The 27,483-nt window shown below is 49.5% G+C and overlaps 1 protein-coding gene across 1 annotated transcript; it reads right to left on the reverse strand.

Moving 5' to 3' along the window:
- Window positions 1-998: 998 nt before the first annotated feature.
- Window positions 999-3,202, reverse strand: LOC120694879 (NAC domain-containing protein 67-like). Its single transcript, XM_039978191.1, has 3 exons — window positions 2,811-3,202; window positions 2,398-2,717; window positions 999-1,907 (listed from the first exon to the last, which is right to left on the reverse strand). The coding sequence occupies exons 1-3, from the start codon at window positions 2,980-2,982 to the stop codon at window positions 1,281-1,283; spliced, it is 1,119 nt and encodes a 372-aa protein (XP_039834125.1). The 5' UTR covers window positions 2,983-3,202; the 3' UTR covers window positions 999-1,280.
- Window positions 3,203-27,483: the final 24,281 nt, after the last annotated feature.

A 27,483-nucleotide genomic window follows, 5' to 3' on the forward strand; every position in this document is an offset into this window, starting at 1 on the left:
CATCGATCCAGAGATTGATTTTGATGGGCCGAATAATGGGCCGAACTTTGTACCAGCTTCCTTATCTTAAAAGACCTAAAGTATTTCTAGTAGTACCACTTATTAATCTTGTACCACTAGCTCGCATGTGCTTGCACAAAGAAGGCAGTTTTTTTTCTCTCTCAAACTTGGAAATCTCACGCGCAGCCGCACACAGCTGACAGCTTCAAACCTTCAGCTTGCTTGCTGGGGGTAATCAAAATTGTGTTCAAGTATATATAGGCCCAAGTAAAGTGAACATATATAAAAACTGAATTAGAGCTGTTTGGTCTTCACAGGAGCATATTCTATCCTCTGCCACTTGGAGAAGCTATCTGTGGAATCATACACTTTCCTGAAGGGGCTCCTACCAGAGATAGAATCATTTCCATCCATCCTTTTCCACAGCCGTCATTTTATTATTCGTCGAATTTGTAGTGCAATGGCGGCTACCACCATGTACCATTGTAAATAAAAGTAATCGCTGAAAGGTCCAATAATCCACCACTCAACTACTGTGAAAACGGCGCGCCGTGAATTGCCATCCACAGCACGCACCTGATTTTCATCCAAGGAAATCGCAACCAACATCAATCGATACCGTTTATAGAGGCTGGGAAAAAACGCCCACAGTTGTTTTAGTAATTTCCGTGCGTGCTGTAGTGATCTTTTACCGTGTATTATATTATATTTCCAGTAAATTCCCTGCTTGTCGATGGAAATAAGCGATAATCCCACCAAACTCCTTGCTTATTTTCGCTTATGTGGTAATCCGCTTCAGAGATTTGAACTACGAGAAACGAGAATCGAGTTCGCTTCTCTCAGCCACACTTAGATTATAAGCTAAAACTATGTTTGACTGGCTGTGGCTGGTGGCTGGTGCTGATTTATTATGAGAGAAAAATACTGTTGGCTGGCTGGTGCTGGTTTGATATGAGAGAAAAGTACTGCTGGCTGATTGCAGACACATAGAGTGTAAGTGAAAACAAACAAGGCTATATTCTCGTAACTAAAAGCAGTAGTAGATGAGATGAGTCAAGCTCCAGCTAGGTTTGCACTGTGCCTGAAATTAATGAATAGTACGTAACATAGGGGAGAAAAAAATCGTATGCATACGACGCTTACTTGTTCAATATTCTAGTACAATACTACTACAATACTTGTTCATCGCACGAGCACCCATCTTAATGCATGCGCCGCCGCAGGCGATGGATCCGTAGATTTGATTGATGATGCCAAATCAACTAAAAGTCAATAACTAGCTAGAAGTGAGGGAGCATGTGATGGTTGAGGCCGCCCAGCACGGACGACGTCGCGGGCAACAAGGCGATCGCCGGCTGCGGCGCGTCCAAGCACCACGACCCGTTGAGCCTCTTGCCCGGCGGGTGGTGGTGGTTGCCAGCAGCAGCAGTGATCGTCCCGGTGCACTCGTCCGGACTCATCGATGTCGCCTTGCGTTTCCCGCCGGCGGCCGGGGGCGGCGAGTAGATCGTCGTCAGGTCGGAGTGCGCGCAGTCGCCGACGGCCAGGAGCTGGTTGAGGGAGGGGTGCACGGCCAGCGGGTCCTGCTCGACCGGCCCGGCGGCGGTGTCGAAGATGTGCGCGAACGCGTACTCGTCCAAGAGCTCGGGGAAGGAGGGGATCTTGGGGAGCCGCGGCAGCAGCGCCGCCGCCGGCGGCGGCTGCTGGTGAAGGAAGGCGCTGCTGCTGGCGGTCGTACTAGTAGCACCACTGCTGGTGGTGGGCGCGTCGAAGCTGCAGATGTCGTCGAAGCCGCCGGAGGAAGCAGGGTCGTCGTTGTCGAGGTGGTCGTAGTCGGCGAGCGGCGGCACCATCGGCGACGGCTGGCCGGACTTGTTGTAGATCCGGCACAGCACCCAGTCGTCCAGCTGCACGCACGCACGGCACGAAGAGATGAAGATGTCATCACCGCGTCATGTCATGGCCATCGTTGTCAACACAGCCAGCTAGCTAATTAAATCATACTAATTATAATGCGTCTAATTTATTTTCTAGCTAGGCGGAGCTGCTGTTGCGTGGACCGGCAAGCTGCATGCTTCCCGGCGACGGCGATGCTGCTATAGCTAGCGCCTAGCGCCTACTAGTAAGTAGTTGTGCTTGTTCATGAACCAAATTAATTAACAAACCCTCGGGAAGGGCAATTTGGTCACCGAAAAATTAAAGCAGTGGCGACGACTGGTGCAGCAACGACATGTACACAGCATCAGCATGCATGCGACCGGCATGACACGCGAATGCTGTTGCAGTAGTCGTTAGGAACCGATCGTATCAATGCAAATTGGTGGCCATGTATGACCGGGACCGGCGAGGTGACGCGCACACGCAACACAAGCACACTACTGCTGAAGGTATACGTACCCTCATGGTGGTGACGTTCCTGAACTTGGACGGCGGCGGGCGGTAGGCGGCGGCGAGCGGGGCGGCGGCGGCGGCGGCGAGGCGGTACTCGTGCATGATCCAGTTGGTCTTGGTGCCCCTGGGCGGGCGGCCCTTGTAGAAGACGAGCGCCTTCTTGACGCCGACGCTCTCGCCGGTGGCGCTGTCGTGGATGGGCTTGTCGGTGCCGGTGGCCTTCCAGTAGCCGGACCCCGCCGCGCGGTTGGGGCGGATGCCGTTGGGGTACTTGCGGTCGCGCGGGCTGAAGAAGTAGTACTCGCCGTCGCCGTACACAGCCTTGGCTGCACGCCGCCGCATGCAGCAGGTCATGCGTATATCAACGGAACGGATCCATCAAGCATCATCAGCTAGTAGCTACTACTACTACTACTTACAGGGGAGCTCCCATGGGTCCAACTTGTAGATGTCGACGTCGGCGATGATGGGGACGGGGCACGGCAACGAGGCCGCGCGGTTGCGGAGGTAGTGCAGGATGAGCTCCTCGTCGGTGGGGTGGAACCGGAACCCCGGCGGCAGCTGCGACGTCGCCGCCGCCGAGGACATCATCTCCAGCTCCAGCTCCGTATCGTCGATCGATCAGCCTCGATCAGCAAGCTAGCTGCTGATCGATGGATCAATATATATAAATGGAGAGATGGAAGTAGAACCACCTCGATATATACGATCCGATGGAACCGGCGAATCGAGGACTGACTGACTGACTGCTCAAGAGAAGAGACAAGGATGCCCTCTATCGGCCGGGGACGAAGCAAGGGATGGGCCGCCGCTCCGCTTATATGCTGCTGCCAGGTTGAGCCCGCTTAATTTAATTTGTCCGTTAGAGTGACACGGGCACTGGCATTATTCTCGCGATTTTTTCGCAAATAATTAAATTTGTGGCCATGCGAAATCGAACCAGAGACAGAGTACCGGTGACGCCATTTTTTTTTCAAAGGCTAAATACTCTAGCAGGAAAATCGGGCATCATTCGTACGGCACGTCCCCAATGGATCGGACGATCGGCGACCTCGCGGAGTCGTGGTAGCCAGTAGGATTGGCTGCTGGTCCTTCCTTGTCCATCGAAATTAAGGCTAAACTCTCACTTAGGCGAGTCCGTAGGAAGTGTCATTGCACGGTTATTACCAAGAATAGGAACTTGGCAGTTGTGCCGAAGAAGTGTCATGGTGATGACACTGTACCCCTCTCTCATTCTATGAATTTTTTTCATAAATGACTCTACTATATCAATAAATTTGCTAATGGGCATGACATTTAATGTTCATGATACTTCTATAACACTTAAATTGAGATTGGCCTTAATAACTCCAAGTATGCATCTCAATCAAGTCAAGTGGCCACACTGCAGGAGTATATTCCCCAATTTTTCCCACGAATCCCACCCACAGAAATCTGGCACAGCAGTGCTACTATTCATTGTTGGTGTTGGTTGATATTCTCTCGGAGAGTGTTTTGTGGTTTTATTTGGACATTCCCAAAGGGTGAAAATAAATTAGCAAAAGAAATTAATTTGTGATCGAATAACCATCAGAAACTACCGAAATTATATATTAGACTAGCTATAAACAGTTAGCTTTTTGAAATTAAAAAATTATGAAGAAGACCAATAATAATGGTCGTTTCATCCAAACTAGGCGTATAGCCCGCGCATTTGCGCGGCTAGTATTGAAAATTAAAAAATTTATATATCGTTGTATCTTTACTTAAAGGTTATACTATTTTTTTACCATACACCATCCTATTCATTATCGTAAATTATGTCTTATTATTGATTAAAACAATTCAACTATGATCTACCTATAATAACAATTTGATTTGTTGAGCTTTAATAATATTATGCAGATAATTATTCTTATTTTCATTTTATTTTAATTGATTTTTGTTAGCTTTAGTTTTTATTAATAGTATATATTTGTAACTGATGCATAGCTAAATGATATTTTATATTTAATTTTTTATAATGGCACTGATGGGTGATTTTTAATTAGGCACAAGGGTATTTTAGGTTAATTTTTATCGTAATGGCAGTGGTGGGTAATTTTTATTTTTCTATTTTTCTTCGATTAATGTGGGGATTTCTAGACCTTGAGAGCGAACATGGAGGCTCCGTTTGTTGGCCAGATAATAGATTGAAAAGGTTGTAGGAAAATCTTAAAACGAAACTGTAACATCCCGAAAATCACCTAAAATAAATCGTGCGCTAAAATTTTGCTTCGTCGTTGAGCTCGAGATCCCTCCTTGAAACCCTAACCCTAGTTTTCCGGAATCCTCCCTGTTTCGCCGGATCTCCCGATTCCCCAAAGACCCGACACCCGTATCCGACACCCTGTTTCCCCTCGACCTGCGCGTCGCGCTCTCGCGCGCCCGGACGCCAAGCGTGGCCGACCGGCTCCGCGATCAGCGCCGTGATCCCGGCGCGGATCCCTCCCTCCCCCTTCTTTTTCCTTCTCTTTTCCCTCCTTTTCTTTTTCTTTCTCTTTTTCCCATTTTCTTTCTCTTTTCTTTTCTTTTCCTCCTTTTCTTTCTTTTCTTCTCTCCTCTCCTTCCTCCCTTCTCCTCCCTCCTTCCCGAACGCGGCAGAGCACCGGCCCGCCCCCCCTCTGCGCTGGCCGCTCCCGAGCACGCCCCCGCGCGCCGCTCGCCGCTCACGCACCAGGCTCGCCCCCGACCGCGCCCGCCGCAACGCGCACCACGGCCTGCCCTGCCCCGCTCCCCCTCGTGCGCGCGCCCACGCTCGGCCCCAGCTCGCTTCGCGCACACGCCACGGCCGTCTGGCCACGCTCGCGCGCACCGGCCACTCCACGCCCTGCCCCCCCCCCCGTGCCCCACGCCGCTGCTGCCCGCCGTTGACCCCCGAACAGCGCCGCCTGCGCCGGACGCCGCCTCCTCGACGCGTCACGTCCCGCCTCGCAGCGCACGCCGCCGCCCTGTGCGCGCACGGCGCCGGCGACCCCTCTACAGCGCCGCCGTTGACGCCGCCGCTGCCCTGCTCCCCGTTCCACCGCCTCACTTGCCCTATAAAGGGGACCCTCGCGTCGCCCTCGAGCTTCATATCCCGAGCCACCGCCCGCCGCCTCCTTGCCCTCCCAGCGCCGCCGCCTCCACGCCCGCACGCCGCCGCCCCTTCACTGGCCCTAGCCGCGCCACCTCCTCGAGCCGCATCCGCCCAAGGTGAGCCGGGGAAAGGAGCCCTCGCTCCTCCCTCTCCCTCCTCCCCCATAAGCTCTCCCTCCGAGCTGCCCCCACCGGCGTTGCCTGCGGCCGCCGCCTGCCGCCATGGCCATGGCCGCCAGAACCCCCTATGCGGGCCCCCTCCTCCGAAATTAGGGAGGGGAAATCAAACCCCGGTGTCACCCTTCCCCTTTCCCCTCTACTCCGGCCGTTCCCGAGGGCCAGGGCCGCCGGTTGAGCGCCGCCGACGCCCCCTGACCTCCTCCCCTGCTTTCCCGTGGAGGGAGGAGGAAGAAAGGGCGTTTTTGCCCATAACCCCCTTCACTTTTCGTTAATCAGTAAAGAGAACCCCGCCCTTTTAAGCCCTTTTGCAATTAAACCCTTACCCTTTGTTATATTTCCAAAACAAACCCCCCACCTTATAAATAGAACCCTGACCCTTTTTAATTAACCCAAGAAACTTCTAAAATATAAACCAAGCCCCTGCCTACTTAATCTTAATTACAATTAGGTCCCTGAACCCCTGTTTAGGGCCTAAATGCTCCCCTGAACTATCATTTTATGTGCCTAACGACCCCGGCTTAACCTAAAATTTTACCCCGCCTCTCCTAACTCAGTTTTGGCCCTACCATTCAGAAACCATTCAAAAATAATACTCTATGCTCTATATTTCATGTGTTCCCGTTTCGAGCTCGACGACAAATCTTTGTTTTGATTGTGTGCTTGTTTGTGTGCGCTGTAGACCACGTAGTGAACGAAGGGGAACCCGTTGACGAGCAGTGCTGTGAGCAGGTGAACGAGGACCCGTTCCGCGACCCCGAGCCCGAAGGACAGGACTTCCCCGAAGGCTTTGAAGACGGCAAGTTCAATCCCATCCTTTGATGCATGTTTCTGTCCTAGTTTTTATAAACACAACCCAATGACCTGTTTTATAAAGTGGCATATGTTTTACTTGCATGAAAACACGGTTGGATAGCCACCCCTTGATTTGTGATGACCATTCCTTGACCACCTAGATTAATGTCTAATTTTGCTTGGACGTTAATCGATATTAGAACGCTTAGGACTTTACTCTTAATATGATTTATTTGATAAAGAAAATGTGTGCGTGTGGGAAGGGATAAAATGTGGATTTCGAAAGATGAGTATGGACGAGATGGACGGCATTTCTGTGTGATTTGCCGATTGGTGTGCTTGTGCCTGTGTGGCAGAGCAAGGAGGGAGATATCCATCTTGTCGTGTCTAAGGACCGAGTTGGTGTGTCATCTCACCTAACTCCATTATCGTGCAAACCACTCGACCGTTGAATGGGCAACGGCGTAGCATAAATCCCACTAGTTGGTGTGGTAGCCATCAGGAGAGCTGAGAGCAACGGGTAACTAAGGAAAAGGGATAAGCCCCGAGTGACTTATGCCCGGTTATACCTAAGTGAACGGTCAATGACCCCTTGGTGCATCCCGTGATGGCTAGTCAGGCTTAGCTATGGTGGGTAATGTCTATGTTGGGATCTACACCGACACGACGGTGTTCGAGTTGTGGTATCCTACTTGTGGGTAAAGTTGCACACCTCTGCAGAGTTAAGAATCTATTCGAATAGTCTGGGCCCACGGTATTGGGCGAGTTATGGTGTGGTCACATAACTAGTGTTTCTTTGGGAAGGGCTAGTGTGAGTTGTTTTGGAATTGGTTCCGGCAGTTGTGCCGTGTGCTACGACGGACGGGGAGTCCGGTAGCAGTTTTAAAACCTGAACTCTGTGTTACTGCAAAAACTGATTTCTAAAAGGTTTTTCATAAAATAAACCCCTGCATAACATGTCGTTTTTCTGCAAATTAAACCGTAACCTTATTCTTGATTTACCTATGCATATTATTCTGTTATAACCCCCTCCGTGGGTGTGGTTGGACTTGCTGAGTACGTTTGTACTCACCCCACTCTTACTTTTTACAGAAGAAGACCCGGACTTCGTACCAGACGACGCCGAGTAGGGTTATCGTTCTACACCCAACCTTGCCTGTGGAACCGGCCCTGTTGAGATGCCTCCGCTGTCGCAGTACTCTGAGCCCGTAGTAGACCCTATGTGGTTCGCGGTCTGGTGTTATGTCGTAGCCTGGTTAATTATTATTATCATCTGTATCGAGTGTCCGCCAAGGTTTGTAAGGTTTTGAACCATCTGATGTAATAAATGTGGTATCAGCCTCCTGGGACTGATGTTTTGTATCACATTTAAGTCTTCTCTTATGAGGGGACGCTTCAGGTGGTATCAGAGCCGTAGGTTGGCCGTAGGACGTGACCCTAGGAGCGAAACCCGTTTTCAGGACCTTTCACCTTAGGACTTTTCTATCCTTAATCCTTTCCTCACACAAGCACTTACCCTTGGTTCTTGCCCTGTTCCAGATGGCTGACAATGGATGGATCGGCGGAATCTGTTTCGCAGAGCCCGGCCTTCCTAAGTTATTGATACTCAGCCTGGAACGCATTGGAGTTGTGGATCCACCAGAGTTTCTTTACCGGGAGTATGACTCCAAGGGCACTCTTCGGTGTGACCTGATGATCTTCATAGCAAGAAGCACCCGCTACCCTGATGTGGACCCTTGGTTCATCTCCACCACTGGGTTCCGTTTCCCGGACACTTATCGAAAAGCCGCCCGCAAAGCCCTACGACGGCTCCGAGTGATCTACAGGCATCATCTCCAGCGGACTCCTATGGGATTTTTCCCGCCGACTGAAGGAAGGGGACGCACATGGATTGCTAGGATGAGAGGACTTGGAAGAGAGGAAGAGGACCTAGAAGACACGGTCTCTCACCTATCCATCTATCTCGCCGGCCTGGATGAGCTCTATCGCGAGCAAGCAGCACAACTGAAACAGCAGGTCCACAGAGCAGAAAAAGCAACCCAGGAGATGGAGGAGCAACGGTCGAGGACTTTCCATGCCGAGTATTCCCTAGCCGCCCTCCAAGTCCAAATGGATGAAAAAGAGGAAGAACTGGAAGAACAGTGGGCAAGAGCCACATGCGCCGAGGACTCGCTAGCCGCTCTCCAAGCTCATATGCGGAGGTATGAGGCTCACTGGGGAATAGGTGGATGGATAGAAGAAGACGCAGAAGAAGAACCCGAAGAGGCTCAATGGGATGTAGGCATTCAGGCCGAAGAGGAAGAGCCCATGGAAACCCATTGGGATGTTGGAACTCAAACTGAAGAAGAAGAACCTGAAGAGACCCACTGGGATAAAGGAACTCAGACCGAGGATGACATGATGGATCAGTATCTCCCACTGAAGAAACGCCCTCTTAGGATCGAGGAAGAGTCTCCATGATAGGAGTCGTCTCCAAGCTAGAACCTTTGCTCTAATAATAATCATGTACCCATGAAGTTGTACCCCCCCATGACGCCATAAATAAAAATCATCTACGCCTTTGTGTACCTCAAATAATTGTGCAAGTTTTTCACCATATCTTTGTTTTCAGATGGCTGAGGAAGGATGGACCCAGGGCGACTGCCAAGCTGCACCTGGCTTCCCCAGCCTCTTGATCAACGCCCTGGAGAGCCTTGGCGTCACGGAACGCCCAAGGTACTACAGCAGAGAGTACGAACATCATGGCACTCTCCGCTGCAGGGTGATCCTAGTCGTCGCCAGAAGTGACCGCTACCCCGACATCCTGTCATGGCGAGTGACTGCTACAGGGTTTAGGCACCAGGACACCTATCCCCTAGCCGTCAGGAAAGCACTTCGTTATCTGTGCCGGATTTTCGAAGGACACCTCACCCCCACACCAATGAGGTTCTTCCCACCAGCCATCAGGACACCAGTTTGGGAAGCTCGAATGAGAAGCCTGGAACGGCGCCGCCATGAAGAAGTCCTCCTGTACCAAGTAGCTACCTACCTAGCCTCCTTGGATCAGCTCTTTGACGAGCAAGCCAACTTACTGAGGGAACAGACCCATCGAGCCGAGCAAGCAGAGCTCGCGCTAAGACTGCAGCAGATCCGAGCAGTCCAAGCCGAGGCAAGAGCCGCAGCCGCGGTCAGCAATGAAGCAGTTGCTCAGGAAAGCCTCAGGCAAGCCCGGGACCAGCGTATGCAAGAATGGACTAACAGTGGAACCCCAGTCCCGGCAATAGGAGAAGACCATGTTCTACTCGGAACGCCCGTCATAGGATGGGGACCACTCGTTGGAAACCCACTAGCCCCACCCGAGAATCCTGGAAGGTCTACGGCCACCGCCGCAAGAGAAGCCGCAACGCAACCCCAGGAAAACGGAGGTCTAGAGGATGGCGAACCGGGACCACTCATTTCCCCAGAGGTCGTGAGTTCCTTTTCGAGGGAGGAACCCACTCAAGCCGATGAGTCAGCCTAAAGTGCTAGCGACCGTCAAGGGATGAAGCCGTGTGGTCCGAAGAAGATCAGTGCCCTTTTCTTTTGTAGTTGTGTACCCGGTCGTGTAGTACGCGTTTGGCCTTGCCCCTGGTTGTACCACCCTTGCTGTAATAAAGTTGCTTGTGCTTGTTGTTTGTGATGATTGCTTGTTGATTGTGTGCTTGCCGGCAGTAAATAGATACTGCCTTTTCAAAAATACGACTTAACCAACTTAAACATCACCTAATCTTAGTCCCAATCCACTCGTTCTGCAGATGGTTTCCCGAAGCATCACAAGGGCCTCCTGAGTCAGGGACCCTGCAGCCGCTGATGCAGGAGTACACCCTGACGGGCAAAACCATCCTCAGGAAGAACAAGAAGTGAGTCAGGGCAGAGGAGAAAATCATGGTGCCCAGCTGCCACCACCACCACCACCACCTTTCGTGGACCTGGCACAAGTAATCCATAACCAGACTCTCATACTGGAGACACTGGCCAATGCTCTAGTGAACAGGCAGCCACGAGAGCAGACCTTTAATGACAAGCTGACAGCCTTTCTGAGGGCCAAGCCACCCACTTTTGCCGGATCCAGCAACCCCTTGGATGCAGATGACTGGCTCCGCGTGATCCAGAGGAAGCTCGAGCCATTTGGGTGCCAGGATCGTGATAAAGTTCTTCTGGCAGCACATCAACTCACCGGGACTGCCTTAGCCTGGTGGGAGAATTACTGCGCTGCCGCCAGAGATGCCTCCACCATCACCTGTAATGAATTCGTGAGGGAATTCTGCCGTTACCACATCCCCTCGGCCACCATGAAGCGCAAGGCGGATGAATTCCGCGCACTTCAGCAGGGGAATATGTCGGTGGAAGAATATACTCACCAGTTTATGGAGCTGTCTCGATATGCGCCAGATGAAGTGAACGACGACGAGAAGAAGCAGGACATGTTCAAGAAGGGACTAAACCCAGAACTCAGGACCCTGCTCACCCCTCAGATCTATCCTGATTTCAACACCTTGATGAACAAGGCAATCCTCACCGAGAAGGCTAAGATTGATGAAAGGAAAGAGAACAAACGCAAGTTTCTGGAGAGTAAGTCTCGCCAGCAGGATCGTTTTCAGAAGACCAGAAGTCTCAGCTACAACGCACCAAGGTCCCAAGCCCCAATGCAGTACAAAACTCAGTCTCAAGTGACAGGACCATGAGCCCCTAACACACAGCCCAGAAGCCAGAACACCATGAGGGCCTCACAGAATAATGCGAGCCAGGTCACCAACAACAACAGCAACGTGAGAGCCTGCTTCAACTGCCGTGAGACGGGTCACTTCATCGCCGACTGCCCCTATGCCAAGAACAAGCCTGCTACTTCGGCTTTCTCCAACACAGTGAACGGACCCAAGCCAGTTCTGACCGGTGCCAACCGAGTGCCCCTCCGCGGCAACAGCAACAACAACAACAGCCAGCAGAGGCAGCCCCATCAATCTTTTGGACGAGCCCGCGTCAACCACATCGATGCACAGGAAGCTCAAGGAGCCCAGGGCGTTGTACTCGGTGAGTACCTAGTTAGCTCAACTCTTGCAACAGTACTGTTTGATTCTGGAGCATCACACTCATTCATATCCTCAAGTTTTGTGGAGAAACATAAAATACCTACAGTACTACTAAAAACACCCCTATTAACCCGGACGCCCGGAGGAGACATCAGGTGTCAACTGGGTTGTCTACGGGTAAGGATCAATTTAAGTGGGGTAGAGTTCTTAGCAGACCTAGTAGTACTTAAGTCAGAGGGGATAGATGTGATCCTCGGAATGGACTGGCTAAGCAAACACAATGGCCTCATAGGTTGTTCGGACAAGGTAGTGCATCTAACAAACCCAGAGGGAGTCCGAGTGACCTGTCATACCCGGGAATGTGGAGCAAACCCGATGGTATTCAGCATGGAAGCCAAGTCCTTGGAAGAAGTCCCAGTAGTGAATGAATATCCCGATGTCTTTCCCGAAGAACTTCCCGGTATGCCACCAGATAGGGACATAGAATTTGTCATTGACCTTGTCCCTGGGACTGCCCCTATAGCCAAGAGACCTTATCGGATGGCAGCCACCGAGTTGGCAGAATTAAAGAAACAATTAGAGGAACTGCAACGAATTGGCTTCATCAGGCCAAGTTCGTCTCCTTGGGGAGCCCCAGTTCTATTTGTCAAGAAGAAGGATGGAAGTATGAGGCTATGTGTAGATTACCGGGCACTAAACGAGGTCACTATCAAGAATAAGTACCCCCTTCCCAGGATCGATGATCTTTTCGATCAATTAAAAGGGGCCAAGTACTTTTCCAAGATTGACCTAAGGTCCGGATATTTCCAGCTCAAGATTAGGGAAAGCGACATCCCGAAGACAGCCTTTGTCACCCGATACGGACAGTTTGAGTTCACAGTGATGTCTTTTGGACTGACAAATGCACCTGCCTATTTCTTGAACCTCATGAACAAAGTGTTTATGGACGAGCTAGATAAGTTTGTCGTAGTCTTCATTGACGACATACTTATTTACTCGAGGAGCATTCAGGAGCACGAGCAGCACCTGATGGTAGTTTTGGAAAAACTGAGAGTGCATAGGCTATACGCCAAATTCAGCAAGTGTGAATTTTGGCTGGAGAAAGTAGCCTTCCTTGGTCATATTTTGACCGTAGAAGGAGTGGCAGTAGACCCCGAGAAGGTCGAAGCAGTATCCAACTGGCAGCCGCCGACCAATGTGAGTGAGATCAGGAGTTTTCTTGGATTAGCTGGGTATTATCGGAGATTCATTGAAGGGTTTTCTAAAATAGCCCGGCCCATGACAGAGCTGCTCAAGAAAGAAAAGAAGTTCACCTGGACGGAGTCGTGCGAAAGGAGCTTCCAGGAGTTGAAGCGAAGATTGACGACAGCCCCAGTGCTAACCCTGCCGGATATTCATCGGGATTTCGTCATCTATTGTGATGCGTCCCGACAAGGATTGGGTTGTGTACTGATGCAAGATGGGAAAGTCGTTGCATATGCTTCCCGTCAGCTCAGGACTCATGAGCAAAATTACCCGACCCATGACCTAGAACTCGCAGCCGTAGTGCACGCACTTAAGATCTGGAGGCATTATTTGATTGGAAATAAGTGTGAAATCTTCACCGACCATAAAAGTCTGAAGTATATCTTCACCCAGCCGGACTTGAACTTGAGGCAAAGAAGATGGCTAGAATTAGTCAAAGATTATAATTTGGAAATTCATTATCACCCAGGGAAAGCAAATGTAGTAGCTGATGCTCTAAGTCGGAAGTCTTACGGGCCTAAGAATGACCATTTACAAGAAGAAATGGCACATTAAATGTGCACATTGTCCCTCGAGGCTCCAGCCAAGTGCTGAACGTTCAATCCACTCTGGAGGAAAGAATCAGGAAAGCCCAAAGATCGGACAAAGGACTGATGGAAATCCGGAGGCAAACCGGAGAAAATAAGGCCCCAGACTTTCGAGTTGATAATAAGGGAACGTTGTGGTATAAAGACAGAATTTGTGTGCCCCAGAAAGGAGATTTCAGGCAGATGATCATGGATGAAGCCCATAACTCGGCCTACTCAATTCACCCAGGATCCACCAAAATGTACATGGACATAAAACAGAAGTATTGGTGGAATGGGATGAAGGCAGATATTGCACGATTTGTCGCCCGTTGTGATACTTGCCAGAGAATCAAAGCTGAACACCAGAAGCCGGCAGGATTACTGCAACCCCTACCCATCCCGGTGTGGAAATGGGATGAAGTAGGAATGGACTTTGTGGTGGGCTTGCCCAGAACCCAGAAAGGACATGACTCCATATGGGTAATAGTGGATCGCCTTACTAAATCAGCTCACTTCATACCCGTACGGACCAACTATGACGGGGAGAAGCTAGCTAAGCTCTATATAGAGAACATAGTGAAATTGCATGGTGTGCCCAGCCGAATCGTCTCAGATAGAGGAACCCAGTTCACCTCTAGATTTTGGAAAAGTTTGCATAAAGCTATGGGCACCAAGCTAGACTTTAGCTCCGCTTATCACCCACAGACAGATGGTCAGACAGAAAGGGTGAATCAGATCATGGAGGATATGCTGAGAGCATGTGTCCTCACTTATGGCAAGGATTGGGAGCAGAGTCTACCCTACGCCGAGTTCTCATACAACAACGGGTACCAAGCAAGCTTGGGCATGTCACCGTTTGAAGCTCTCTATGGAAGAAAATGCAGAACCCCTCTGATGTGGTCAGAAGTTGGAGAACGAGCCCTAGTCGGCCCCGCACTCATAAAAGAAGCCGAAGAAAGAGTCGCCGAGATTCGAGAAAAGCTAAAAGCAGCCCAGTCCCGACAAAAGAGCTATGCGGACAAGAAAAGACGGGAAATAAGTTTCAACCCAGGAGATTTCATGTATCTCAAGGTATCGCCTATTCGAGGAACCCGAAGATTCCAAGTACAAGGAAAATTGGCCCCTCGGTATATTGGACCATACCGAGTTTTGAAGAAAGTTGGAGCGGTAGCATACCGCTTGGAGCTACCAGAAGAAATGTCGGATATCCACCCAGTATTCCATGTCTCGCAGTTGAGAAGGTGTTTGAGGATACCCGAAGTAGAGCATGTGCCGGTTGAAACGATAGATTTGCAGCCAGACCTGCGATATCAGGAAATACCGGTGAAGATCCTAGACACCGTCACCAGGAGGACCAGAAACTCCGAAGTACGAATTTGTAGAGTTCAGTGGAGCAGACACGGAGTAAAAGAAGCTACGTGGGAACGCGAAGATGCCCTGAAGAAGGAATTTCCCCACCTGTTTAGGAACCAGTCGAATCTCGAGGACGAGATTCATTTTAAGTGGGGTAGGTTTGTAACATCCCGAAAATCACCTAAAATAAATCGTGCGCTAAAATTTTGCTTCGTCGTTGAGCTCGAGATCCCTCCTTGAAACCCTAACCCTAGTTTTCCGGAATCCTCCCTGTTTCGCCGGATCTCCCGATTCCCCAAAGACCCGACACCCGTATCCGACACCCTGTTTCCCCTCGACCTGCGCGTCGCGCTCTCGCGCGCCCGGACGCCAAGCGTGGCCGACCGGCTCCGCGATCAGCGCCGTGATCCCGGCGCGGATCCCTCCCTCCCCCTTCTTTTTCCTTCTCTTTTCCCTCCTTTTCTTTTTCTTTCTCTTTTTCCCATTTTCTTTCTCTTTTCTTTTCTTTTCCTCCTTTTCTTTCTTTTCTTCTCTCCTCTCCTTCCTCCCTTCTCCTCCCTCCTTCCCGAACGCGGCAGAGCACCGGCCCGGCCCCCCCCTCTGCGCTGGCCGCTCCCGAGCACGCCCCCGCGCGCCGCTCGCCGCTCACGCACCAGGCTCGCCCCCGACCGCGCCCGCCGCAACGCACACCACGGCCTGCCCTGCCCCGCTCCCCCTCGTGCGCGCGCCCACGCTCGGCCCCAGCTCGCTTCGCGCACACGCCACGGCCGTCTGGCCACGCTCGCGCGCACCGGCCACGCCACGCCCTGCCCTCCCCCCCCCGTGCCCCACGCCGCTGCTGCCCGCCGTTGACCCCCGAACAGCGCCGCCTGCGCCGGACGCCGCCTCCTCGACGCGTCACGTCCCGCCTCGCAGCGCACGCCGCCGCCCTGTGTGCGCACGACGCCGGCGACCCCTCTACAGCGCCGCCGTTGACGCCGCCGCTGCCCTGCTCCCCGTTCCACCGCCTCACTTGCCCTATAAAGGGGACCCTCGCGTCGCCCTCGAGCTTCATATCCCGAGCCACCGCCCGCCACCTCCTTGCCCTCCCAGCGCCGCCGCCTCCACGCCCGCACGCCGCCGCCCCTTCACTGGCCCTAGCCGCGCCACCTCCTCGAGCCGCATCCGCCCAAGGTGAGCAGGGGAAAGGAGCCCTCGCTCCTCCCTCTCCCTCCTCCCCCATAAGCTCTCCCTCCGAGCTGCCCCCACCGGCGTTGCCTGCGGCCGCCGCCTGCCGCCATGGCCATGGCCGCCAGAACCCCCTATGCGGGCCCCCTCCTCCGAAATTAGGGAGGGGAAATCAAACCCCGGTGTCACCCTTCCCCTTTCCCCTCTACTCCGGCCGTTCCCGAGGGCCAGGGCCGCCGGTTGAGCGCCGCCGACGCCCCCTGACCTCCTCCCCTGCTTTCCCGTGGAGGGAGGAGGAAGAAAGGGCGTTTTTGCCCATAACCCCCTTCACTTTTCGTTAATCAGTAAAGAGAACCCCGCCCTTTTAAGCCCTTTTGCAATTAAACCCTTACCCTTTGTTATATTTCCAAAACAAACCCCCCACCTTATAAATAGAACCCTGACCCTTTTTAATTAACCCAAGAAACTTCTAAAATATAAACCAAGCCCCTGCCTACTTAATCTTAATTACAATTAGGTCCCTGAACCCCTGTTTAGGGCCTAAACGCTCCCCTGATCTATCATTTTATGTGCCTAACGACCCGGCTTAACCTAAAATTTTACCCCGCCTCTCCTAACTCAGTTTTGGCCCTACCATTCAGAAACCATTCAAAAATAATACTCTATGCTCTATATTTCATGTGTTCCCGTTTCGAGCTCGACGACAAATCTTTGTTTTGATTGTGTGCTTGTTTGTGTGCGCTGTAGACCACGGAGTGAACGAAGGGGAACCCGTTGACGAGCAGTGCTGTGAGCAGGTGAACGAGGACCCGTTCCGCGACCCCGAGCCCGAAGGACAGGACTTCCCCGAAGGCTTTGAAGACGGCAAGTTCAATCCCATCCTTTGATGCATGTTTCTGTCCTAGTTTTTATAAACACAACCCAATGGCCTGTTTTATAAAGTCGCATATGTTTTACTTGCATGAAAACACGGTTGGATAGCCACCCCTTGATTTGTGATGACCATTCCTTGACCACCTAGATTAATGTCTAATTTTGCTTGGACGTTAATCGATATTAGAACGCTTAGGACTTTACTCTTAATATGATTTATTTGATAAAGAAAATGTGTGCGTGTGGGAAGGGATAAAATGTGGATTTCGAAAGATGAGTATGGACGAGATGGACGGCATTTCTGTGTGATTTGCCGATTGGTGTGCTTGTGCCTGTGTGGCAGAGCAAGGAGGGAGATATCCATCTTGTCGTGTCTAAGGACCGAGTTGGTGTGTCATCTCACCTAACTCAATTATCGTGCAAACCACTCGACCGTTGAATGGGCAACGGCGTAGCATAAATCCCACTAGTTGGTGTGGTAGCCATCAGGAGAGCTGAGAGCAACGGGTAACTAAGGAAAAGGGATAAGCCCCGAGTGACTTATGCCCGGTTATACCTAAGTGAACGGTCAATGACCCCTTGGCGCATCCCGTGATGGCTAGTCAGGCTTAGCTATGGTGGGTAATGGCTATGTTGGGATCTACACCGACACGACGGTGTTCGAGTTGTGGTATCCTACTTGTGGGTAAAGTTGCACACCTCTGCAGAGTTAAGAATCTATTCGAATAGTCCGGGTCCACGGTATTGGGCGAGTTATGGTGTGGTCACATAACTAGTGTTTCTTTGGGAAGAGCTGGTGTGAGTTGTTTTGGAATTGGTTCCGGCAGTTGTGCTGTGTGCTACGACGGACGGGGAGTCCGGTAGCAGTTTTAAAACCTGAACTCTGTGTTACTGCAAAAACTGATTTCTAAAAGGTTTTTCATAAAATAAACCCCCTGCATAACATGTCGTTTTTTTGCAAATTAAACCGTAACCTTATCCTTGATTTACCTATGCATATTATTCTGTTATAACCCCCTCCGTGGGTGTGGTTGGACTTGTTGAGTACGTTTGTACTCACCCCACTCTTACTTTTTACAGAAGAAGACCCGGACTTCGTACCAGACGACGCCGAGTAGGGTTATCGTTCTACACCCAACCTTGCCTGTGGAACCGGCCCTGTTGAGATGCCTCCGCTGTCGCAGTACTCTGAGCCTGTAGTAGACCCTATGTGGTTCGCGGTCTGGTGTTATGTCGTAGCCTGGTTAATTATTATTATCATCTGTATCGAGTGTCCGCCAAGGTTTGTAAGGTTTTGAACCATCTGATGTAATAAATGTGGCATCAGCCTCCTGGGACTGATGTTTTGTATCACATTTAAGTCTTCTCTTATGAGGGGACGCTTCAGAAACTCTTATTAACCATATATGAGAAGATTCTAAAGAAAATGTCTTGGGAAATCTTATCTTCTATAGTATGAGCGACTCATCAAGCTAGCTGTACGCATATATGCATATGAAGTATTCCGGCCGGTTGCCATATGCAAGCGTGTGATGTCATCAGAGAAAAGCTGAATGATCGAAGCAGCAGAAACGTGCGCGTGCTCAAGTCGATCGAGATTAGCTACAGATCGAATCGGACGTGGAAATCTTAAATGATTAGTTATTCTTGGCAAGCAACGTGTTAACGTTAACGGAATGAGCATGGTATCTGCTTGTACCCAAAAAAGCTATAGCTTGGGGCCCGTAGCCTTAGCTTTCCGCGCAGAAGCTATCAACTACCACTGTGCTGCCCGCAAAAAAAAAAAAAAACTACCACTGTGCTGATGAGGGCGCTAGTTCCGGTCGTGTCAGTAGCAGTAGGCCCGGTGGCACATGTACGTACGACTCGTCAAAGCAAGCAGCAACTTTGCGCACCCATCGAAGCTACAAGAAGTAAAGCTACTAGCTGTGGCACGCTCCGGTCCGGCGGCGTCGCCGTCGCTGTAACTTGCGCTCGCGGTTAGTCATCGCTGTCGCGGCGGGCACGTGTCGCCGTGCGCGCGCCGCCACCTGTGGATGGGAAGGCGACGGACGATGGCGATCCACGGCGACGCCAACTCGATCGAGGGAGGAAGAGAGGAACCGGTAACTCTTCCTCACTATCATCGATCCACTTGCCAAAATTGACATCCATCTCTCTGCGACTGTGACTCTGAGTGAGACGGGCGGCGGTGGCGTACCATGGAGCTCCTGGCTCGAACGAATAAAGCAAACTAAAGCAGGGGGTGCGTGGTGGGTGACCCGGGCCAGATAGATGAGATGGAATTCAATTGCATGAAGAAAGAGCTAGCTAGCGGTTTGATATGATGCTGACGACGACCCTCCCATCCAGATCCAGGCAGGCATATTACCGGCGGCCACTTCAATTCCTTCGTCGATCTGTCATGTCTTGACCATTCGCTTCTAGCTACTATCTCGCTCGGTGGCTGCTTCAGCCGCCAGACACACAAGTAGTACTAGCTGCTACCTGCTAGGGATCAAACTAAATTAAATTAGTAGATGCGCGCGATTCAGCGTGACCTGCTGCCGTACTGTCGATCAGAAAGCTAGCTAGCTTCAAGATGCTGATGAAAGGTAGCGTGAATAATGGAAAATTCAGGGAGAAAATATATAATTGCACAGTACCGACAGATACACTTGTTCTCTTTTGGCTCGCCAGCCAGTGTTCAGTATTAGCGCGTATTCAGAGCTGCTTGCAGCGAACTTGGGCACACACACATAGTCAACAAACTTGAGATGGTGGTTCTCATAACTTTGTCCCTCTCCATCTCTACTTTTTTTGGAAAGCGATCATCACACGCAGCAGATCAGATGGCAGTGCATGCATTTGGGTCAAAGTATTATGGCAGCAGCAACAAGCAGGTTGGAACCAATGGGGTGAACTAGCTTGAAGAAACAGAGAACCAAGTGTATGCGGCCTACAGCAGGTAGTGGACAAACAACGACTGAAACAGGCCTGCAAGCTAGGAATAATCGATGTAGACCGGGCCGGATTATACTGAAGAAGAGGCCGGCCGGCTACATACGTAGGTAGCTGGAGGATCACACAAGTCCTCGCTTGATTATCCGATCCAAGTGCAAGTGCTGCGTATGTACGTACGCGTGTCGTTGTGCCCCACACGTGCAAGCAAGACCGGCATATCCCACTGGCACTGCACATCCATCTTCCTACAGCTTTTTATTTGCCGCTGCCTGCACGGGTCTATCTATCATATCTGTCCCCAATTTCCCAGTGAGAACGTCAGATCAGCTGCCTGCCTGAATGTCGTCGAACAACTGCAGGGCCGGTATGACTTGCATGCATGTGTGGTCGCAACTGGCAATGAACTGATCGATCGAAGATGTGAGGAGAGGTCGACGTCGCCGCGCCAATGGATCGATCAGGCAGGTGGTGAGAAAGCATTCAGCAACAAATAAATGAATTAATGACAGGTTGCTATATCTGATGCAGAGCTGCTTGGCGGCAGATCCTGGTGAGGTAGATTGTGGCCCTACGTATGTAGCAGAGGTTGCATTTTTTTTCATTCTTTTTTTTTTCCTGGAGAGAAATGCATCCATGCCTGTACGCATGGGCGGCCAGCACCTTTTGACTAGTAGAAGGTAGCTGGGGCCCCATGGCATGTTTGCTTCAGTGGACACGCACGCTCCCATAGCAGTGCTGTTGCACTCAACAGAAAAGCTTCTGATAGTTTCATTCCTCTCTCTCCTCTCTTCAACCCTCAACGTATAGACGCTCAACTCAACCTCCACAATGGACGGCCTGGCCTACCTTAGCCACAAGCTCATCGTCTGTTCACATTAATTATTTTTAGTCCTGAATCTCTGGTGTGGCCGCCTTTGCTTTATCTTTCTTCCATGGTTTCCATATAGAAAATGAGGTATACTCCTATAGCTAGGCTGCTGCCTGGGAAGTTAAAGTAGAGGTTGACAGACAATTACATGTTGCATGTCTGCTTCAATAATCTGCAATAAAATATCCACACTTGTCAGGAATTCTTCCAAGTCATTATCTGCACGTATATAATATAATTTATTAACTGTCAATTTGACATACATACATGTCTTGGAATTTAAAAGTCAAGAGTGTCACTAGTGGGCCGGAGTACTACTAATAATAAGTCGAGCCATGCATACATATAAATAATAAAGAAAGCAAATGATTGTATCCCACTGGGCTAGCTGCAGGTTGTTTGTGATGTACATATAAATAATACGCAAGGCAGCCGTCTGCTTGAGCTCAGACCAAGCAAAGCAAGCTGCATCGATCTGCAACCCCCAGGAAAGAAGAAGCACAAAAGTAGGTTTACTAATTACTACTGCCGACAATTAATTACTGATGAGAAATAATCTAGGCTAGCCAACTGCTCCCACTCTGATTTAACTATGTGTTATTCCTTGACTGAAGTGTACACATGCATGCATGCACGTATGACTTGCTTGTTGACTGTACTAGTAGTGGTTATGACTGCCGTAGAAGGATACGCTTCTGATTCCGAAGATATATATATATATTTTTGAAATATTATTCCGAAGATATATCCAGAAGCTGGTTAGACGATAAGCACGAACTGAACTGACCATGACCAGTAGTGGTGTGCTGCGATGGGAAAACCGGCATGTGCGTGAAAACATCAGGCAGCGCCGTCGTCACTGGCAGTGGCAGGCAGACATACCGGCGGCATGCATTTGAAGGCATATAAAAACTCCATGGAATTAAAGAGCGAGATGGATTCTAGAGACTTATTTAAGTCCCTGTCACATCAAAAAAAATCTTACTAATTTAGAGTATTAAATAAAATTTGTTTATAAAACTTTTTGGACAGCTGAGTGCTAATTCGCAAGATGAATCTAATGAGCCTAATTAATCCATAATTTGCTACAGTAATCATCCGCTAAACTTAGATTAGCATACCTCATTAGATTCGTCTCGTAGTTTAGCCCTAGGGTTCTACAGTTAGTTTTATAATTAATCTTTATTTAATACTTCTAAATATTAAGATTCTCTTTTGAAGCGCCCCGACCCCAAAGATCGAGGCTAAACCATGTATTAATAACCGAAGTAAGTCTCCGGTACAATACATGTTACATCAAGTGGAGTCCAGAGTCATACAGAGCTTTATTCAACCCGTACACGAGGAGTAAAGTGACAACACAAAGCTACCGCAAACAACCGCAGGATAACGAATAGCATAACGACATGCAAGACTAGCTCTTCGTCCATCACGGCTCCACTCGATCAGCTCGGGTGCGGGCACGATCTACTCGTAATCTTCAGGCACAAAGTCATGATCCTCTGGAAAAAAAATCAACAAGGGTTGAGTACGAAAGTACTCAGCAAGTCCCACCTCACCCTTACGGGGAGGAAGTTACAGATTAATACGCAAAGGTCCATTAATTAACCAGAATAAATAACAAATGTAGTATTAAAGGTAACCCAACAGTCATCCGTCTCAGGGGCTAGATGGCTCAACTAGTTGAGATGTCCACACCGTAACCTGTCCAAACCGAGGACACGGACCATTCGAATGGATTGTACACTCTGCAAAGGTTGTACGCTTTACCCACACATACTTCACTGTCTAGAGACGGTTCCGTCATAGCCGACACCCAGCCGTGGCTCAACCCCGACTAGTCGCCCACAAACCCCCGGGGTCTTGACCAATACAGGTATCATCCAAAATATATCCACCTCGGATAACTACCAGGTTAGTCAGTGGGATTAGACTAAGGTTTGCCCATACAAACTCATGTGGTCGTACTGAAAGTAGGTTAGGTGAGATGGCACCACAACACACGGTCCTTAAGGTTCATCAGGGCAGTCAACCACCATAACCAACCAAACCCGAGGTGTCACCACGACAACACTCGGTCGCAAGTCTACCACCATGGTAGCGCATGCTCCAACACATTCCACACTGCCCTGGTCTCATTCCCATTCCAGTTTCATCAATTTAACAAGATCTGATAATATGCCAGTCTGACAGTGGATCGATATGCACTATGGCTTCAGTCAATGGTTTCTCTCAATCCCTCAGTGTATCGTCTCATGCAATCCCTAAGTCTAGCAAATTTTATATTTAACCTTACTTGGGATCAATCATAGTCAACGTAAGGGATCGATGAGACTTGCCTTCGCTTTCGTACGCGGCGGCGGCGGCGGTCTCCTGATCTCCCGGCTCCTCTGGTTTCTCTTCTGGAATCAATTCTACTTCGTCATACGCGGCGGAAACAGCACAACCGACAAACAAAATAAGCAAGCATAAACATAAAATAAAACGAACTCGAATTGGAACCAATTTAAGATATGGGGATAGGAATGATATTTTTGGGAGATTTTCTAATGGCATGGCCAAAACTATGTTAGAAACAGCGTGATATAGTTTAAGGTCGATCGGAGATTGTCTGGCGCATAAAATAATAAGTTAACGGGGTGTTTAGGGTCTAAACAAGGATCTAGGGACTTGTTTGTAATTAGTGAAAGGACCTGATTAGAATTCTGGGAAGTGTTTTGGGTTATTCTGGAAAAGGTAGGGGTTTATTTAGAATTAAGTTTATATGGTGGAAGGGTTTATTTTGAAATATAATAAAAAAGGGGGTTTCTTTTGCAAAATGGTTAGAAAGGGGAGGGACTCTTTAGGAAATAGAGAGAAGGGGTGGGGCTTAAGGGCAAAATAGCCCTTCATCCCCTTCCTCTCGACGCAGAACAGGGGAGGGGGCTCTGGGCGCCGGCGGCGGCCCTCGCCGGCGGCCCAGGGCACGGCGGCAGCCGGGATCAGGGGGAAAAAGGGAGAGGGGAGTGAGGGGGTTCGATTCCCCACCTTGGCTCGGGCTGGGGTGGAGCGAGGAGGCAGCTCTGCGATGGCCGGCGGGAGGCGGCGGCTGTGGTGGTGGCGGCGGCGCTGTGGGCAGTGGGAGGGGCGCTGGTGGTGGCAGCCGGGGTTGTGGGAGCGAGGGCGACGTCGAGGACCCTTTTATAGGCAGGGAGAGGCGGTGGCGAGGGGGGCGCCGATGGCCGGCCGGTGCTCTGTGCATGGGCAGTAATGGTGGCTGGGGCCGGCGCGGTGTCGTGGAGGCGATGGCGCGTAGCGGCTGTGAGGACGAGGCGTGCAGAGGGCTGTGGCGTGGGCGTCGAGGACGTCGTCGAGCACGTGGAGGAGGGGGCCGGTTGCGGTGCCTGTCGTCGAGCTATGCGGCCTGAGCTGCTCGGCGGGCGGCGCGGCGACGGCACTGTACGCGAGCAGTGCGAGTACGGCCAGGTGATGGGACAAGTCTGGCAGTAGCGAGCGGCACGGCGAGCAGCACGGCCGCGCGCGCAGCGAGCCGGTGTCGCGGCGTGCGGTGCACGGCGAGCGGCGCGGCAGGCGTCGCGGCACGTGGAGCACGTGCGCGGGGGCGTGCGCGTGGGCCCGTGGAGGCGGCCGTGAGTGAGCGCGTGCGAGCTAGGTAGGGAGCAGGGGCCGGCGTGCACGGGCAAGGAGCGGCCGGTGGCGGGTCGAGCGTGCGCGCGGACGCGCGGCAGGGGAGAGGGAGGGAGGAGAGTGAGGGAGAGGGAAAAGGAAAATGGGAAAAGAAAAAGAAAAAGAAGAAATGGAGAAAAAGAAAAAGGAAAAGGGGAAAGGGAGAGAGAGAGACGGCGGGAATCGCGGTCGCGCGGCGGCGACCGCGGCTGAACTCGCATGCGCGCCGGTCGGGCGTGACGCGCGGGACGAGGACAAACAGGGAGACGGGACAGCGATGAAATCGGATGTCGGGACCGATTTTTCGGGAAATCAGGAGATCGGGTAGGGAACGATTTTGATTGGACTGAGCTCAACGATTGAAAAGAGATTTTGAAATTATTCGGCGCGTGATTTGATTTGGTAAATTTTCGGAATGTTACATCTTTGATGTGACATAGACTAAAGTTTAGCCCCTCAAACCAAACAACTCCTAGCCCGCCGCCTGCCGGGCCAGAGAGATCTTTGCCATACTTTGTTATGGTAGTGCGCTTTGATAACCTAATCTTTTACTATTTACTAAATCTTTTTTTTCTGTAAAGCAAAGCGTGGTATAGTACTTACTAATAGAGTAATAGTATATGATGAATAATAATGGGTTTTATTTAATGGGAGGTAATAGCATGATGTTTATCCGATCCTTGAGAAGAATGTCATTATGTCCATAATATACCTTAACGTTCACTCGATTGCTTGCTCGCTCAGTAGCATATATATACAGAGCCAGCAGCCTTACTTGTTTGATCACTTTATTTGCTGCTTGGCGAGGAAACAGGGTTAGTTAATAATGTACAGAGAAGTACATATAGTATCTAGGAAACATGTTATCCAGATAAACATTATATATGTCTAGATATATAGCAAAAAAATGTATATCTAAATTTGCCAAAATAATCTATAATTTGCAACGGAGGAAGTACTAATGACACGCTACATACAGCACGTCTGGGAGACGAGATGGGATCGATCGATCGATGGGGTTTCCTTTGAGTTCTCTCCAGACGACGACGACGATGTGATTTGATACCGACGAGATCACGCAGCCACGGACAGACGACATAGTATTGATGATACATGGGCCGCCACACCACGTTCCGGGTCCGGGATTTAATGCTGTACTGGGCCTGGTAACACCGATACAGAGCCCAAAAACCTGTGATGGGCTGGCACCCGGGCGGGCCGACTCATAGTTCCGGTCCGCTATTCTTCCAAGTAAAGGAATATGAGGGAGCACATCTTTCGGCCCAACAAGGGACCCTACTAGTTGGACGATACCAATACGCGTGAATCCTATCCACCTTCCGGAAGTTTGATAGCGTATGTAACTTCCGATCTGGGATTCGTACACGTATAAACAACCAGCTGACCGCTGAACGAGCGGGACAGCCCAGCATTGAAGCGCTTCAGAGCAAGGATAATGGCACAGCCGGCTGCCGGCATATAGAGTGCCATGTCACTCGAGCAGTACCTGTGGACCCCAGCTCTTTAATGCCTTCTGTATTCAAGCAGTGCAGGGCGAATGAGAATCAAGAAAACGGCTTGCGTCCGCTCTCAGTCAAGCATTGTGTGAGTCGCCGGCATCCCTCTCTCTCTTCATTTCTCTCTCTCCCACGTCAGTAGAGTCCAGGGTTCAACTTTCCGGCGGAAAACCGCCGGAAAACCAGAAAAATTTCCGTTTCCGCTAGTAGCCGGGAAATGGAATCCGGTATTTTTCGCCATTTTCCGTTTTCAAATTTAAAAATTCAAAAATATTTGTAAAAAATTGGGAAAAAATATGATAAAAAACTATGTGTTCTTCTGAGCAAATAGGACTAGAACACACTCAAATCTAAGATCATTTGCTAGACTAAAATTGTATTTTAGTTGAAAAACAAGGTTATTTGTAGTCTAATGAGGTAGGATTTATAGCTTTTTAATATCCATACTATCAATGGGTTAAAAGAATATACCTTTTGAATGGAATGAGAGGTCTCCTTTATTTATCCTTACACTTTCATCATATCTTCATTAATTATTAAGTACTACGTGATATACATAAACATTGTTTATTGGATTGAACTTGGGTTTTATATAGACTATGCAATTTATGTATTATAAACTTATATTATGGTCTATGCAATTTAAGTTATTGTGATAAATTTAGTTTTCATGCATTTTATTTGTGATTTCATGTGACAATATACTTTTGTTATGAATAATTTGTGTGTAATATATTTAATATGCATTGTACATTGCAATATACAATAGATACAAAAAATATTCTATTAAATTATTTAATTCTTCATATGTTTGGAGCATTTGTAGTCAAAAAATGACATTTTCCACCAGAAAGTCCGGAATTCCGCCGGAAAGTAGCAGAATTTCGCCCAGAATTTCCGGAATTCCGTTTTTTAAATTTGAATTCACCTTCCATTCGGAAAATGCGGTTTTCGGCGGAATTTCGTCCGGAATTCCGTTTCCGGTGATCGGCGGGATTCGTAAATAAACGAAAAGGTGAACCCTGGTAGAGTCTGACATGCCTGGTCATTTCGCCCGCCGATCTGGCACCAGTATACTTGCTCATGGGCCAAAAGCAGCAGCAGAGGGAAGGACAACATGTGGCTGCACCAGACTTACTAGCGGTTGATTTCGTATGATCGGACATTCAAGGCTCTGTTTACATGCGTAAACTTTTGGGTGTAAAGTATTGTATCACTTTCATTTGTATTTGGTAATTATTATCCCATCATGAGTTAATTAGGCTCAAAAGATTCGTCTCGCAAATTATAGACAAACTGTGTAATTAGTTATTTTATTTAGCTACATTTAATACTTCATGTATGTGTTGAAACATTCGATGCGATGGAGAATCTTGTAAAGTTTTGGAATTTTGAAGGCAACTAAACAAGGCCCAAATGCACTTTACTCTCAAACCATGTACCCATTTCAAATTTCGTTTGGACCTAAATGTTGTTCATAATTAATTCAACAAAACAAGATTCATTTTTATATATTTTTCGTTATTTATTTTTTAGAAAAAAAGTCAACAAACTGTATGTACCATTTCAACATTTTAATATATATTGTTTCAACATTTCTAACATGATATTTAAATAATTCGCACATAATGTTGATCTTTTCCCCAAAATCGTTGAATTAGTTTTTTAATTTTTTTATATCAACATTTTTATGGTATATATGAGTTCAACACTATAGATATACTAGCTCAACATTTTAGTTATACTATTTCAACATTGCCATGTTAAATGTTGAA

Source organism: Panicum virgatum, chromosome 2K (assembly GCF_016808335.1).
Source record: "Panicum virgatum strain AP13 chromosome 2K, P.virgatum_v5, whole genome shotgun sequence".
Classification (NCBI taxonomy): Eukaryota; Viridiplantae; Streptophyta; class Magnoliopsida; order Poales; family Poaceae; genus Panicum; species Panicum virgatum.